Source organism: Acanthisitta chloris, unplaced genomic scaffold (genome assembly GCF_000695815.1).
Source record: "Acanthisitta chloris isolate BGI_N310 unplaced genomic scaffold, ASM69581v1 scaffold3966, whole genome shotgun sequence".
NCBI classification, from domain to species: domain Eukaryota; kingdom Metazoa; phylum Chordata; class Aves; order Passeriformes; family Acanthisittidae; genus Acanthisitta; species Acanthisitta chloris.
The window spans coordinates 95618-110794 of NW_008679621.1; the positions used below are offsets into that span (position 1 = coordinate 95618).

Here is a 15177-nt window from a genome sequence, read left to right on the forward strand (position 1 = left end):
CTCACATGCTAATTGAGGGAGAACCAACAAAGCCATTCAGAAAATAATTTAGAATAATTAATCCATCTGAGAACTGTTGCAACCCACAAGGGTGTGTTCTGCATAGTGGGAAACACAGCACAGCCCCAACTGTGTGGTAAGTGCTACAAGAGCAAAGCAAATTAAACTTTATCAGCACCCAGCTGCTTAAATGGTCTCTGTGACCATCCTGACCCAATTCCCAGGAGACACAGCCCATTCTTAGGAAGCCAGCAGGGCCCAGATGAAGGCTGAAGGGAGGCCAAGAACTCAAGAGCCTGAAGACTTCTCCCTGTGCAGTCCCTGGCTGGCTGAGGCATGGGGCAGGCCAACAGCAGCCTGAGCTATGGAGTCTGTCCTTCAGTGCTTCCAGACCCTGGAGCAGGGAATCTGGCACTTCTTGCACCAGGATTAACATCCATTTAGATGAGGAAAGGTACTGAGCATGGAGGACTTTAGAAGCTTTCTGCTGCAGGCTGGTGAGACACAAACCAAGGGGTACCAGCTTGCTAACATGGACCACAACATGAAATGGGGTGAAAAGAAGAGGAACATGCCTCTTCCTCTATGCAGCTCAGACCTCTGCAGGACTGAGTACATGGCCTGCTCCTCTGAGGGTTCACATGCACCCAGGTACTCATCTGTGGTGCCTTATGGTGACAGGTCCCTCAGCCTGTGGGCCCGTGTCTCCCTGCTAAGCTTCATCCAGACACATTAGTAAACAAGGAGATTCCTGTGCCTGCCACAGGCTTTGCATCAGACACTGTGGTATGGACAACACATTCCAACCATTGCCAGCTCATCTGGAGCAACATCTCTACCCTTTCTCCCTTGATTTTATTCTAGTCACATCCTCAGGATGAGAAAGCATCTATCAAGACCAAGGGGCAGGGAAGGCAAGAGATGGAGACAGAAAACTAATGGCAAATGATGATCTGGCAGTAACAGGAGCTGAGCATGGGAATTCATAGCAGGGCAGCTTGAGCTTTTTGTTTTTCAGGGGGGCAAAACCAGTCAGCAGCTGCTACCAAACCGAAAAGCTTCATTCAGCTCTAACTAGCTGTACAGCATACTGTCTACTGCAATAGAAAAAAAGAAAGGAAAAAGTTGTCAACTTACAGGGTTCCCATCAATGCCTGGAGGTCCACGCTCCCCAAAATTACCAGGAAAACCCTAAGGAGAGGAGGCAAACATGAGTGTTAGTTATTGATACTCCCTGGCATAACAACAGTCAGTTACAAACCACTTCCCCTGCACCCAGTGCAGCACTTTGGAAGGCAACAGGGCACAGGGATATGTGGGACAGCCAGCCTGTCTGTCCTCATCCAAACCATTCCTGCCCTACCAGCACATCTGCTCAGTGAGGAGCTGGGCAAGACCAAAAGCTCTGATTCATTGCTCTCTCCTGGGGCCAACGATGGGTAACCAGAAGTTCCATTTACGAGGCTCGGACGTGAGCTGCCCGTTCACCTATGGGAGCCTTGAGAGGAAGAACTGCTGAGGAGACAGGAAAGCTTTTTCCTTGGCCATGCTATGAAAAGTACCCAATGCTGAGACTGCTGGACCTGATTCATTCACTCCTTCTCTTGCAGGCTGTGTTGAGACCCTCAACCAGCTCTGCCTTTTCTTAGCACCAGTTGTCAGCACTGGGCATGCATCACGTGGCAGGGGAGGCTTGAAATACTACATTAGTGTGCCTGGCAGGGAGAAGGGGTGGGAATCAGTGCTGCTGTCCTACATTTGCTTCACCGATGTACTCCAGTATGTCCAAGAAGGAATATGCAACCCTGTGGAGTTTGCATATGAAATGATATACCCTCATTTGGAAGATCAAAGTCAGTAGTTTAAGATACAGTGCTTTCTAGCCTCTTTCAGGTAGAACTAGCCTACTGATAGAACACTTCCTTAAAAGTCAATACTTTTAAGTTCTCGAAGAATTTCTAAACCTCACTGCAATGACTATATTAAAAACTGGATTGCCAATCTGAATTATTTCATGCTGTCTACTCACAGGATCATTTTAACAGCCCTCCCCTTCTCACAGGATGGCCAAACAGTGTAAAGCCTGTTGGAGCCCATGGAGATGCTTAATGGAGCTGATCAAAGATGCCTGGTGAATTCACTCCCTTTCAGCTTGCCAGAGGAACAGACGGTTCCAACCTCATTATGGTCCACGCCCCAGAGCTGTGAAAGGCCATGTTTACTACATGAAAAAGTCACCACAAAAGACGACTTCATCATCTCATTACATCCGAAACAAATTTGGAAGACTTCAGACAATTATAGAGAAGGGAGTGGAGGTACTGAGCCAGAGCCAGAGCATGGTGGTGTGACACGTTCTCTCTTGCACTCTTAGGCAGACCCTGTGCTTCCCCTTAAGCCCCCTGAACTCCATGCTACAAACAAATCACACAGCAGCTTGCTTTTCTCTGTCCTGTCATGCTTTGTCTCCTCCAGGAAGAGCTCAGAAAAGGGGGACACGCAACCTCCGGGCTCAGGAAATCCTCTTAGTCACTACTACACAGACACTTCCAAGGAGGAAGTAGTTGAGTTTAAGATTGATTGGACTCTGTTTTCCCCTGAGCCTGACCTTCAGCACAGGACTAGCAGGGCTCTGGCTGTCAAGAGCAATTGGGGACCAGCTCAAACATCAGCACTTCAGGGCTACTCCAAACTTCAGCTGCAGTGGAAGGTGTTTCAGGGATGCTGTGACACCGAGGCAAGAGAAGGCTGTGACTCTACTTCTTTTCCTCATTGAGATAAAATATGACACAGCATCCACCTCCTTTGACTGTGAGCCAAAAGGGAAATCATTGCCTGCCAGGGAAGCTCCCCATGGCCAGAGCCTAACCCCAGGCTCCTACTCCTGGACTGTTCATTCAGCCAGGGCTGAAATCCTCCCAGATTCTCCGCGCTGCTCTGACTGTGGCCATTGCTATGGAAAACTAAGGAACATATTTGCATATGAAAGACTTCCTAGCCAGAGCATCGACCTTTGTGCTTCAGTCCAGAGTGGGAACTTGTGAAGCAAGGCTCCAATGATCACCTCTCTTCCCTCTTGTTTCTGGTGGAGCAGTTTTGGAGTGCAAGTAGCATTGCTTAGCTGAGGCTACATCAAAGATGTGCTCCAGAGACACATCACAGAGTTGCAGCTCTTAGTGGATGTGTAACTTCTGACTCGAACCGGTAAAACTGCCTTACCCCCTTCTCTGGCTCACCAGAGACAGAAAGGACCACACAGCCACGATCTGGGCTAGCTAAGAGCTGAAGAGACAAGGCATGGAGCAGACAGGGAGAGGATGGTCCTTGCTGAGCTAGAAAGATGTTCTCTTCTCCTGCCTGCTCCCCTTTATACTATAAATACTGGTTCCCTGGGAAAAGCAAACCTGAGGCAAGCAAAATATAACAGCAACACACTATCTGGAAACCCATCAGCAACAGAAAATTGAAATGATCACAGCAGACAAAACAGGCAAACTCAACTGGAAACTCCGGAGTCATTCAAGACCTCTCTTCATCTTTGAGGGTTTACAACTCCTGGTCAACACAGCTAGGTAAAAACATACTTGGTCAAATCTAAGTGAGAGATGGGAAACCTGTTTATGGCAACCAAACCTTTGCCATTGACCTCAGAGCCAGCATCTCACCTCTGTACCCATTCCCTCATGCATGCAGTGTGCTCTTCTGAACCGACACAAGCTGCCACTTGCTTGGATTCAGCACTTCTTATTTTATGGGAATCATGGCAAATAAGAAAATTGTCTGCCTTTTTCCAGCTAGGCACTACATCCCTGAGGCCTGTGCATATGCCAAGAAGCTGTGGTGAGCAACCACTGGAAACAGCCTTCTGCCATCTAGAGACAAAGACGTCAAATATAACGAGAAGGCAGGGGGGCTACAATTTTCTTTAATGAAAAAAAGAGGACAATAACTCTGCTACATGCTGAATCAATCAGATCATAAGAGAGATGTGTAGGAAAAAAACAAAAAAAAGAAGACTGCCTTGGAATATTTTGCTGTTTACAGTCATGGAGTTTGCCAAGGAAAATATGAGTGTGCATAGACTGATACTGTACTTATGCTGCTGCAGATCTCAGTCACAGCCTTCAGCACTCCCAGAGCTGCATCTTTCCTTTCTCAGAGGGCACAGCTGGGCATGGAGTGACCCATGGATGCCACTGAGCAGCAGTCTGGCCCTGGGGCTCTGAAGTATCTGCTGTCAAGCTAAGATCTTGACAATGTGAGAAGGTTTTACTACTTCGAATAGTACAATGAAATCAATATTGCTACAGCAGCATAATATCATCTAGGGGAATTCTTGCTCCAGACTAAAACCATTTTCTAAATTTGGCTTCAAACTCTTGCAGTGTGACATAAACAATGTGCTTCTCTGCCAGGATAAACGTGTCCAGATAAGGAACTATTTAAATTCATATTTTTCCCCACTAATCGTTTCATGCCTCGGTTTCCAATGCTAACCTTGCTGCTTAAAGACAGGAGATCTGAGGCACCTGGTAATAGAGTTAATAAAAATCTAGCTTTTGCACAGGCTTCCAACACTAGATCTCCAAGTATTTAGAAAACCAGATTATTCCTGTGTTTTGAAGGCAGAGCTGAGCACCTGAGGTCACTCGGCCAATGCTACCCAATAAGCTAGAGATTCAATAAAACCCATTCACGGCACATTGTGACTGTCTGCAGAGCCCAGGGTTCTGCCCATCCTCAAGAAGGGATGCAAAAGGGTCAAAATGGGAGGAAACAGAGAAGAAAAACCACAACAGTGTGGGCTGGCATCACTGGCACACCAGCCAGGCCCAGGACAACATTCAGCACCAAAGCCTTGTCCTTGCCAACACCTGATTGCCCTCAACACACCAACTACACTGCTGGCACAAGCACCCCCAGCTCACCCATTGCTGGGGTGGTGGGTGGTCCCTTTTTGGCCCAAGCTGTAAAGCAAACCCAGAGGAGGAGAGAAATGGAAAGAGCAACTTCAATTCAGCTAACCCCAGGCATCCCAGCCCTACAGTTGGGCTTAGCACACAAGTATTAACAGGTTTTGCACATTAAATGAGACTAAGGCTGGTGGCTGTGGCGTGAAGGAGGATATTTCAGCATCCATACAGTCTCCAAAGACCCAAACCAGGTTGTGAAAGCTATCCCAGTACAGCTCTTGCACAGCAGGAAACAATCAATCTTTTAAGCCCCTAATGAAAAATAAAACTCTTACTTTCCATGGGGTAAGCAGTAGCAGTTTAAACCACAATAACAGTTCCAGTGACCACAGTGTCCTAATTTATTGGATCACACATGTCTGTAAAAGCTGTTTTTTCAGTGCCTCTCCTGCCTGAGCCTAAAGGAGAGAGATGTTCCCCAGGAACAGAACTAGCACTATTCAACCGAAACAAGCAGTCGAGCAGTTACAAGTAGACTTTGTTATCCCATTGGTTTCATTCCCGTAAGCAGCAATACCTCTTCTCTCCCATGCACTGCTCCAGCAGCCTGAGGAGACCAAACTGAGGGAGAACACATGGGGCAGGAAGCTCATTTTATGGTGCTGGCAGACAGGCAGGTTGCAACTGGCAGCCCATTACAGGAGACTTGTGAAAGAGATTAAAGAGCCCAGCAGAATCAGAGTCTCCTGACCTTCCCAAAGTGAGTGCAGATTGGGTTTTGGTACAGAAAATCCATCATTTTTCAGGGTGCAGCTGTTTTTCCAGGAAAACTGGTCCCTGGAAATTATGCTCAAGAATTCGGATGACAAAGAAAAACACTCTATGAAAAATATGGAGCCATACATCCTGCCCACTCTGTGGGAGGGAGAGGACATGCAGAGAAGGACCAGGATGAGGAAGGGATGGCAAATGGCAGCAGAGCTAGGAGGAAAATGCTCAGCTAACAAGCTGTGCTGGCCAAGAGCCTGCAGGGTGCTCCTCCACAGCCGCTGAAGTCAGGTATGACAAAACTTTTGGCTCTATCTCACAGCTGGGAAATACAGAGAGGAGGTGGGGGAAAAGGTCCAGCTGAATGGATTTCACATTGTCTGAAGGAGAAGTTCAATGAAAGAAGCAAGATGAAGTTTGAAGAGGAGTTGGAGCACACAAACAGATGCTTTGCTCTAAGTGAGATCCTTATGCTTCTGTGCTCTCCTGTCCCCAGCCCAAACAGAGCTTCACAGTGGTTGCACAGTTTGTCCTCATTGCAGTCAGTGAGCTGAGACAGAGAGAGATGCAAACTGATTTATCCCAGGTTACACTAAGAAGTCTGAAGCTGAAGCAATAACAAAGTCTCTATCTTTGAGATGCTTCAATAGTGCCTTAATTCCTTTTCATCCCCACTCCCTGCAAAGGGCATCCTTTCATACACCAGGAGACTCCTGCTGAGAACAACCAGACCTAGACAGACACTGGAACCAGCTCCTCCTGTATCAGAGGATTACATCCCCCTCCACCTCCCCTTCCTTTCTTTCTCTGCTTAAAGCAAATAGAGCAGCCTGCCCTTCCTGGCTCTGTCAGCCTAAGGGCTGCTCCTGGTGCAAGGAGATGCCACCACTTCTTGTGTCATGTCCCTGGAAGCAGTTGTCCTCAGGGACCAGTGAGCCACACCATGTCCTTTGCTCCCCTGAAGCCTTTTCAGGTGTGCACATGTGGGTGGGTGTGTTGTATGTACACAACATCTGATTCAGTTTAGAACACTTTCCCTGAAGGACTAAGGGAGGCAGTCTGGCAGCTGCTGCTCCGAGGAATCCTGGCAGGTCTTCACGCCAACAGAATCCTCCTCCAAAAATAGGATTTTATTTTCCTGTTGGCTGAAGGTGAAGTTGCTCAAACCAACCAGCCCTCCTGTCTTGTCTGCAGAAGACTCTATTTGCCAGTTGGCTCTGGCCAGGTGAATCACTGCCCAGGAGTCTCCTCAGGGATGGAACTTGCAAGTCAAACAATTTAAGTTAGGAAAAAAATGAAAAAACCAAAAAAGGTGGTGGTGGGGAAGCAGGGCCGAGGGTGAGAGAAGGCATTCACTGGAAAAAAAGGAGAATAAAACAAACAAGTGTAGCTTATGTTGGCAGCTTACACCTCTGAGAGCATTCTTGGTGTGGAGAGCAGACTGAGCCCCTCCACAGGTGGGTGAGGGGGCTGGCTCAGCCCCAGTGCTGCTCCTGGGGTGGTAAGAGTCACCCCAAAGGGAGCCTGGCAGACCCTGTGCTCCCACTGAGCCTGTTGCTAGCTGTAACTCAGGAGGAGTCTCGACCTGGGTCTGTAGCAGCTTTCATCCCTGCAAAGAGGGAGATGCTATCCTGCTGGTCCTGCTGCAGCTCTGCTCCTCTGCCACCTGGAAGGCACCTTCACTCTCTCTCCTTGGGAGACTTCACAGTTCTGTGCCACCTCCTCCGTGGGTAAAGATTTCCTGGTGTTTTTGAACATAACTATCCCTGTGGAAGCACAGACCTCAAGGCCACATGGACAGAAGTCTCCTGAAGTCCCTTCAGGCAAACATCACTCAATAATTGCCAACCCCTCCACTCTGCTGCTCTGCTCCTTTTCTGCTGGTACATGATCTTTTCCCTGTCTGCAGGGCTGTAATTGAGTGCACATTGCATAGACTCAATGGCCTAATGTAGAGCACTGAACCTGCCCACTGCTCCTCCTTATTTATGGCCAAGATTTCCAAATCAAGCAGCCTCCTATTAAAGAAAGTCAAGCAGCATTAGTGATCAAAACGTTTTCAGTCTCAAAAGTGACAGTTGCACTATTTTTCCTTATAATTTCTAACGAGAATAATTTTGGAGCTTTAATCTGATAAATGATTGAACATTTCCCTGAAGGCAGAGAGATGCTCTTGTGCTTGGGAGAGACCTTGATTCAGTCCTTCATGAGATTTTTGAATGATGATGGACAAGTTACTCAAGGACATTCTTGGGGAAAAAAACATCTTTGGGATTGTTTCTTTTCCTTCAGTAGAAGTTATAGCTCTTGGCACCTTTCAAACCCTTTTCCCTGTGTTTTCAGTACTTTGTTTTGCTCATTCTTAAAAAAATTAAATACAGGCTGGTATTGTCCACCTTGCCAGGTTATTTGGATGATGTCATCATGAACATAGGAACATGTGATAAGTACACCACCACACAGATTTGGGAAACTCCAGACATGTGGAACACAACTCGGGCCAAAACCAAATGGTGACATTTGCTCTGGGCTCACGCCTGCATTTCAGAGCGGTGAACCAGGCCCAGAGGGGTGGAGAGACCAGCTGCCCAGTCTCAGTGTCCAACCTAAGCATTAAAAAAGTCACTGATTTCTCAAACCCAATCTATTTTAAAAATTGAGGCGAACAAATTAAAAATCTGGCAAAGAATTGACTTAGATGGCTAACAGGCAAAATCCAATCCATGGATTAAGACTCTCATTAACAGAGGAGCTTTGTTCATTACTAATTCTCAGGACCTCCACTTGACTTTTCATGCAAACAGGATGATTAAAAGCATACTATTTTTTAACCCAATCAGCTCCTGTAGAAGGCATAGATGTTTTGGGGTACTGGTACAAGACAGAGCTCCCTAAGTCGTATCCATCAGTTCCTATAGACCTCCCTACAGGAACTTTGAAATGTTGTTTCCAGTTTCTCGTGTGCTGCAAGAGACTTGGTGCACTCCAAATGCAAGGAAGGGCCTCAGCTGCATCCAAAGCAGAGAAAAGATTGGAGCAAGAAAGGAGCTGTTTATCATCTTAGTCCCCACGGAGAGCAGCAAAATTTATTTTCTCAGTAATCTGCGGTTATGCCAACCCTTCCAGACACATGGCAGAGCATGTCCCCCATTGTCTGCACGGACAACAGCTGGGACTGTGTCACTTGGCAAAGCCCCATGCTCTGACATTCACCACCAAGCTATCTCAGCCATCTATCAAAAGGTTGGGGCAGGCTGTAAAACAAATCCTTCCTAACCCAGAGGCAGCTCTGCTTTTGGCTGTCTAGTGTCTCTCACAAGTCAATGCTTTTTCACATGATGCAAGAGCCTACCCACACTGGGGGGCAGGGCAGGGGGATCCCATGCCCTTCTGCCAGCTCCTCAGATGATGAAAACCCAATATATTATGACTTGATGCTTGCTGGAGGCAGGAATTAATACATTATAAGTCATCATGGAAGAAGAGAGCAGACATGAGAAACAGCCTGGCGAGAAGACGCCGCTGCGCTGTGCGCCGAGAGCTGGCGAGGGGGATCCTGCCCGTGCTCAGCTCCTGGGCAGTGGGTGCCAGCTCCAGCTGCTTGCCACGCTGATGCTCACAACAAACACTGAGGCTATGCTGGAGTGGCTGCCAGATCACTGCTGACTCTCACAGCCTCCACGCTGTGGCTGACAGGCAGAGGGAGGAGAAACTTCTGCACTCACCTACACGCTGATGCCTAGTACTTAAAATCCACCTGCCACTTTACAGCACCTTGACACATGAGCTGTAATCCACGGCACTTACATGCTAAGATTAAGCTACTTAGCTCAAAGGACAGCTCTCCTGTGTTATCCCTGTTCTCCACACAGCCAAGAAGAGCTAAACAGCCTGTCTGACTCTGCATGCCACGGGGAGGAACAAGGTCCCATATCCTCTCCCTGCTCCTGTGCAGTGAGCAACACAACATCTCCTCACTTTGCCTTGGCAACCTCCAGCTGTTCTCACAGGTAGAGGTGTCAGCCCACCTGGCCAGATGTCCTACATGCAAACTGTCCTCTGTGCCTGCTGCTCACACTGTCTACTCCACCTGTCCAGCTATTTCCTCTCCAGCAACACATTGGCACTTGCCAAGGGCTGGGCAAAGCCTGATGGCTGAGCCTGTGCTGGCAGGAGGTGTTTGCCTCCCTTGCCTGAGGTTAGCAGGAATCCCCATCATGGCACCTGACAGATGGTGGGACACAGCAGCAGATCACTCACAAACATGAGCTACAGGAGGACTAAAGAAGGAACACAATGGCAAGCCCTGCGAGGCAGGCAGGGAAGCTGAGGTACCTGCTTGAGGTACTGATGACTTGCTCGTGCTATTGCTACTGAGACCTTCCAGTCCTGGGGATGGTCTGATCATGGGCTGTTTTGTGGACCATTTGGGCCAGGGCTTTCCTTTCACAAGGTATTTTGCATGGTACCTGACACGGTGAGGCTCCAAACACGTAACTGAGCTCTGGGCACAGGACCAGCAGCACCGCCAGGTTCTCAGAAAAATACAAGGAAACCTCAGCTATGTTTGACTTACTTGTGAATAGACCTCAGATGAACCCAAGAATTACTCAGCATATCTTTAAATTAAACTTTTCCCCTTCCTTTCCATCTCTTTTTAAATAATACTACTAATAAATCAGATTATAAGCAAAAATCAGGCATAAGATAGCACAGCTGGTGCAGTATTGATACCCTACGTGAATGAAGAGATATAAGCACACATCAAACCCAAAGATGAACCAAACAAAAGCTCACAGCCCTTTCGATATATTTCCTGAAGATTTGCCTTTAAGACTTTGCCTCTAGAAGGGTTTAGGAACTTCTGAAAATATTCTATTCTATTTGAAGTTTAACACAACCTGCAGTGCAGACATTTCTGATTGTGGGTACCCATCTCCCACAGCGTAAGCAAAGCACAGCACTTGCAGCTTGGTGTTTCTTGAGCTAAGCTCTGTCTCTTTCAGTGTTTCACCTCCTTCAGTGACAGCACAGCTCCTTCCTAAAGATGAACCAGGACTGACACATTGCCTGTCATGGTAAGACAGAGGGTAACAACAGTTTTTCTCACTCCTTCCCCCAGCACAGTGCAGAGCACAGCCCTGCTGCCCTCACAGCAATGGGTCTTTTTGTATCCTCTTTGTTTTTGCTAGCTGCTCAACAAAACACCATAAAATTCCACAAAAACACCATAAAAAGCCATTCTTTTCAGCCACTGCATTGGCAAGACTGAAGGCTTAAGCACCCAGCCCTCCGGCATACCTCTAAACCAGTCAGATCCGCGGACGCACAGACTCGTGTTATTTCAGCCTCCCTAGTGCATTGGACCACAATCATAACTTTCCCCCTAGCCCACCCCCAGCCTTCCCCTTTTCCACAGTTCACCATGGCCCACATGCTGGGATGCACTCGCCTCCTGCGTGGCTGATGCTGGGCAAGGAGAGCCAGGCAGGAGGTGGAGTCAGCTGTTTCCACGACAGACTCACCATGTCCCTCACAGCTCTGCAAAACTTAACTTCTCTGGAAGGATTTCAAGATCTGACTCATGTCCAGTTCTTCTATTTTAATCATTCCCTCTTACATCATCCTCAGAGGCCCACGGTGTCACATGCAAACTCCCCCAGCCCCTGCTCCTCCTCTGCTGAGCACTCCATCCTCTGCCAGCTCTCATTCCAGACACAGCTAGGTAGAGAAATGTGTGATACCAACTCCTTCCCTACTCTCCAGAGCATTTACCAGCTCTGATGGCAGCTAATAAGGGCTTCCAAGAGCTCTCCCCTGCAATGACAACACTGAGATAGCACAAGAGCTGTGACAGAAAACCTAAAGGCATGGGGATGGGAGAGACCAGAGAAATCCCAGAAGGCCTACGGACACCCGAAACCAGCTGGGAGACAGCACTGGCCAGGAGATAAGTGTTGAGAAGAGAACTAGGTCAGCTGGTTTCTGCCTTCCATCCTCCCAGTGACTTCCTGAATAACTGTGGATGTCACTTAATCTTTCTGTTCACGCTTGGAAGTACAAACCAGCAGCATTGGTCCATTCAAGATTTCTTATTAAACCTGATATCATACAGCAGGGATGGAGCCAAAACTCTCTGAAGGAGCTGAGCAGAACAAAAGTGCTCATGCACAGCCATTTAATCCCTTCTCTAGATCCCAGCCCTAATGCCTCCCTGGCTGAGAGATTCCCTGCTGGTCTCAGGGGAGCCCCTCGCTTGTAACACTGACCGCCAGACCAAAACTCTTGCCTGGAAGATTACAAATCTTGGCCAACCAACAGCTGGAATGTTTCGAGCCTGCAGCGTGCTCTGTGCAGAACCAAGGCAGAGAGCAGAGCCCTTGCACCTAACTACAGTTGCTGTGTTTGTTTTCTTCTGGCCAGTGAGTCATGGTTACATCCACAGGCTCTGCAGTTACTCATCACGGGGGTTTCTGGTGCAACCAGGGGCTTGCAAAACTCTAAGATCTGGTACAGATTTCCCCTACCCTCCAAAAAAATCTGCTTGACCTCTCCCCACCCCAGGCAGAGAAGAACAGCCAGGATGAACGTGGCACTGCTGGGATCTTCACGTGGCTTTTGCTGTGAGAACACCAACAAGTGGTAGGCGTGGGACTCCTGGGGAGTACATGTTCACATGCAATGGGGACAAGGGGGAGGCACTGGATTTTTCCGTGTGTGGGTGAGTGGACACTTTTCCAGAAGCCTCTGAATGCAATGATGTCCAGAGGTCGAGAGAAACTCAGTCTAACACTGACAAGGTGCAAAGGCAGCGAGACACACCAAAGCTCCAACACGCCTGACCTCTACGCTGATTCCTGGAGCAAATATCTTGATGCATTTTGCTAAAGGAAGCATGCAGAATTGCTTGGAAAAAGATTGATGTGGGAAAGGTTTTCCATTCTGTCCTTTGCCTGTTTCCTCTGCTTATTTCAGTATTTTCCCCACCTGCTCTTGCTTTTTGCTAGTCAGCACAATCCTTGTTCTATGCAGCTCTCATAGGTTCCACCTTGTCTTCAGCCCTACCTGCAAACACCTCTTCCTCCTGGTCAAGCTCTCACATCTCCCTGGTCTTCTTGCTCCTCAAACACATCTTCCCCTGATCTGTTACACCACCAAGAACTAAAAGGTTTCTATGCAAAACTGCAGTTGCATTACACAAACCAGGACGGCGCAAGGGTTGGAGACAGTCACAGCAAGAAGAGACAAATGTGATGGGACTGCAGAGAGATGTAACAGATCAAGTATGAACAACCAGGACGCTGCAATCATGGCTGGGAATTAAAAAGTGCATGCAGGGAAGAGGCTGGACAGGGTGAGGAGAGAGGGGAAGATGTTGCAAGAGAATCTGGGGAGTGTAAGATCCAAGGGAAGATGGAGACAGTGAGAAAAAGGACACAAATGCCTGTGAAGTAGGCAGAAGATGGAAGAAAGGAAGAGAACAATATCTCTATCTTTGCTTTTCTTCCTGCTTGAGAAGACAGACATGGAAAAGCTTGTTTGATCCCCCCCTTTAGTTCCCATAAGAAGATATGAAGGGACCCAGACAAAAGCCAGATGTTTTCTTTCCAGTTTCACTCAACAAAGTCTGCATAATAGACGAGGAAAAACTTTACCGGCCTACCCATCTTGCCCCTCTTCCCAGGAACTCCAGGGATCCCCTGCGAGGGAAAAAACAGAGAAAAAACATAATGGGTCTGGTTGGGAAAGCAAACAGTCAACCAACAATCCAAAACAAAATGAGAAGAGAAAGGGGAACGCAAAACAGGCTAATGACTGCGGCATTGTTCGGGAATCAAAATGTCAGCTACTTGCAGTCAGCTGCGAGAGCAGAAGACAATTAACCTTCACCCGTTAACTACAGCCTCCCGAGGACACGTGCAGGCAGCATCCCCACCCAGGGCAGCAGGCTGGGGCTGAGCTTAGCAGGAGCAGTCATTAAGCTACTGGTCTGGAACCAAATGAAGGCCACCGCCGAGGCACTCGCTGGAGAACTTGTGTTTATGTTTCTTATTTAGTTATACAAGCATTAAATCAGCATTGCTAGAGCACAGGGCAGTCCCCTCCCAGGCAGGCACACACACACTCACTCCCACATGCTCCCGGGGCCTCTCTTGTTTCTGGAGCTTGCATTTGAGGGAGAAAAAGCTGGAATAAAACAGTCTTCGTCTTCCAGTAACTTAGGAGATTTTGAAATAGGGAGAGGGAGTCGTCGGATGGCAGAGATCAGGCAGGTGGTGGGATGTGGGGCAGAAGAGCCAAAAAGCAAGAGAGGCCCTGCAGAGGTCTGAACACGTGGGCTGGGAGTGCAAAGGATGGGGGGAAAGGAGGACACATGGGAACAGAAGCCATAGCTGCTTGCTCCTAGCCCCATTCTTGACTGCCCAACTCAATGCAAGTGAAAGGAAAAGTCACATCACAAAGTCCCAGGCACTCTTCCTGCTAGAGCCAGGATCTTTCAGACATCTCCAGTTAGGCAACCAAAATGCTGAGATGGAATGGCTGTGGGATGTCAACCCCTGTGGGAGCAGGGAATTTCCATAAACATTCTCCTCTGCTCCATCCCACTAACATGGACTAGTAAGGGGGAGGAGGAAGACAGTTTTTTAGGTGAAGGAAAAGTACAGAAACCCTCTTCTTTACTCAACAGTGAGGTCTGATGGCCCTGCCTGAAGCCTGGGTTTTCCTGAGCTGAATGTCAGCATTATACAGAGGCACAGGTCTTCATTCAAGGGTAGGAAGAGGCTAAGGAAGGCATGGCTAAGCATTAGGCATAATCCCCTCTTTCCTCAGAAACAAGGCACAGAGAAGAACTGAAGCTCTGAAGAACAACATTCAACCAACACAACCAAGGTTTTCTTCACAAAATACTCACTCGTTCTCCATCAGCCCCTGGCAGCCCAAATAATCCTGGGAGACCAATATACCCCTAAAGAAAAGAGGAAACGAGTAGTCAGATACATTTCTCCATTAGCATTCAGTCTGTCTTTCCTGAGCAGCAGAGCAGCCTCCAGCGCTGGTCAACGGCAGCCGTGATGAAATAAACCTTGAGGCAAGTGTATATGCCCATGGACTGCATGGTGCTGGCTTCCACGATGTAGTCCAAGGGCACATACCCTCACACCAGGGATCAGGAGGACTCCAGGCAGGGAGAGGCCAGCGAGGAGAAACCTTACCTGGGCTGGCTCTAAGGGTACCTGAGGGAAATGGAGCTTGGGTCAAGGTTAGCAAGAGTGATAGCAAAAGTCATCTATATGCCTATACCTCCTTTTGTCTCCCCGAGGGCTTTTCCCTGTCTTTGGCACTCATTCCCAGCACACTGAGAGAATGTCCTGTTGTAACAAGCCATCTCTGCTAGTTTGTCACCTGGGGCTGGCACACACTGCAGCCCTCTCAGGGGCAAACACCCTCTGTTCCTGGCACCAGGGCTGCCAACCAAGCCCTCTGCTGTCAGGGG

At 48.3% G+C, this 15177-nt stretch overlaps 1 protein-coding gene across 1 annotated transcript in view; it reads right to left on the reverse strand.

The window, feature by feature from the left end:
• The window catches only part of COL27A1 (collagen, type XXVII, alpha 1), a gene marked incomplete at its 5' end in the record, with an annotated part of 139000 nt that overhangs the window by 81879 nt on the left and 41944 nt on the right, over positions 1-15177 (reverse strand). The window contains 3 exons of the mRNA XM_009077373.1: positions 1138-1191; positions 13337-13381; positions 14596-14649. Of these exons, the coding sequence (XP_009075621.1) occupies positions 1138-1191; positions 13337-13381; positions 14596-14649 (153 nt within the window). The remainder of the gene's footprint in view (positions 1-1137; positions 1192-13336; positions 13382-14595; positions 14650-15177) is intronic.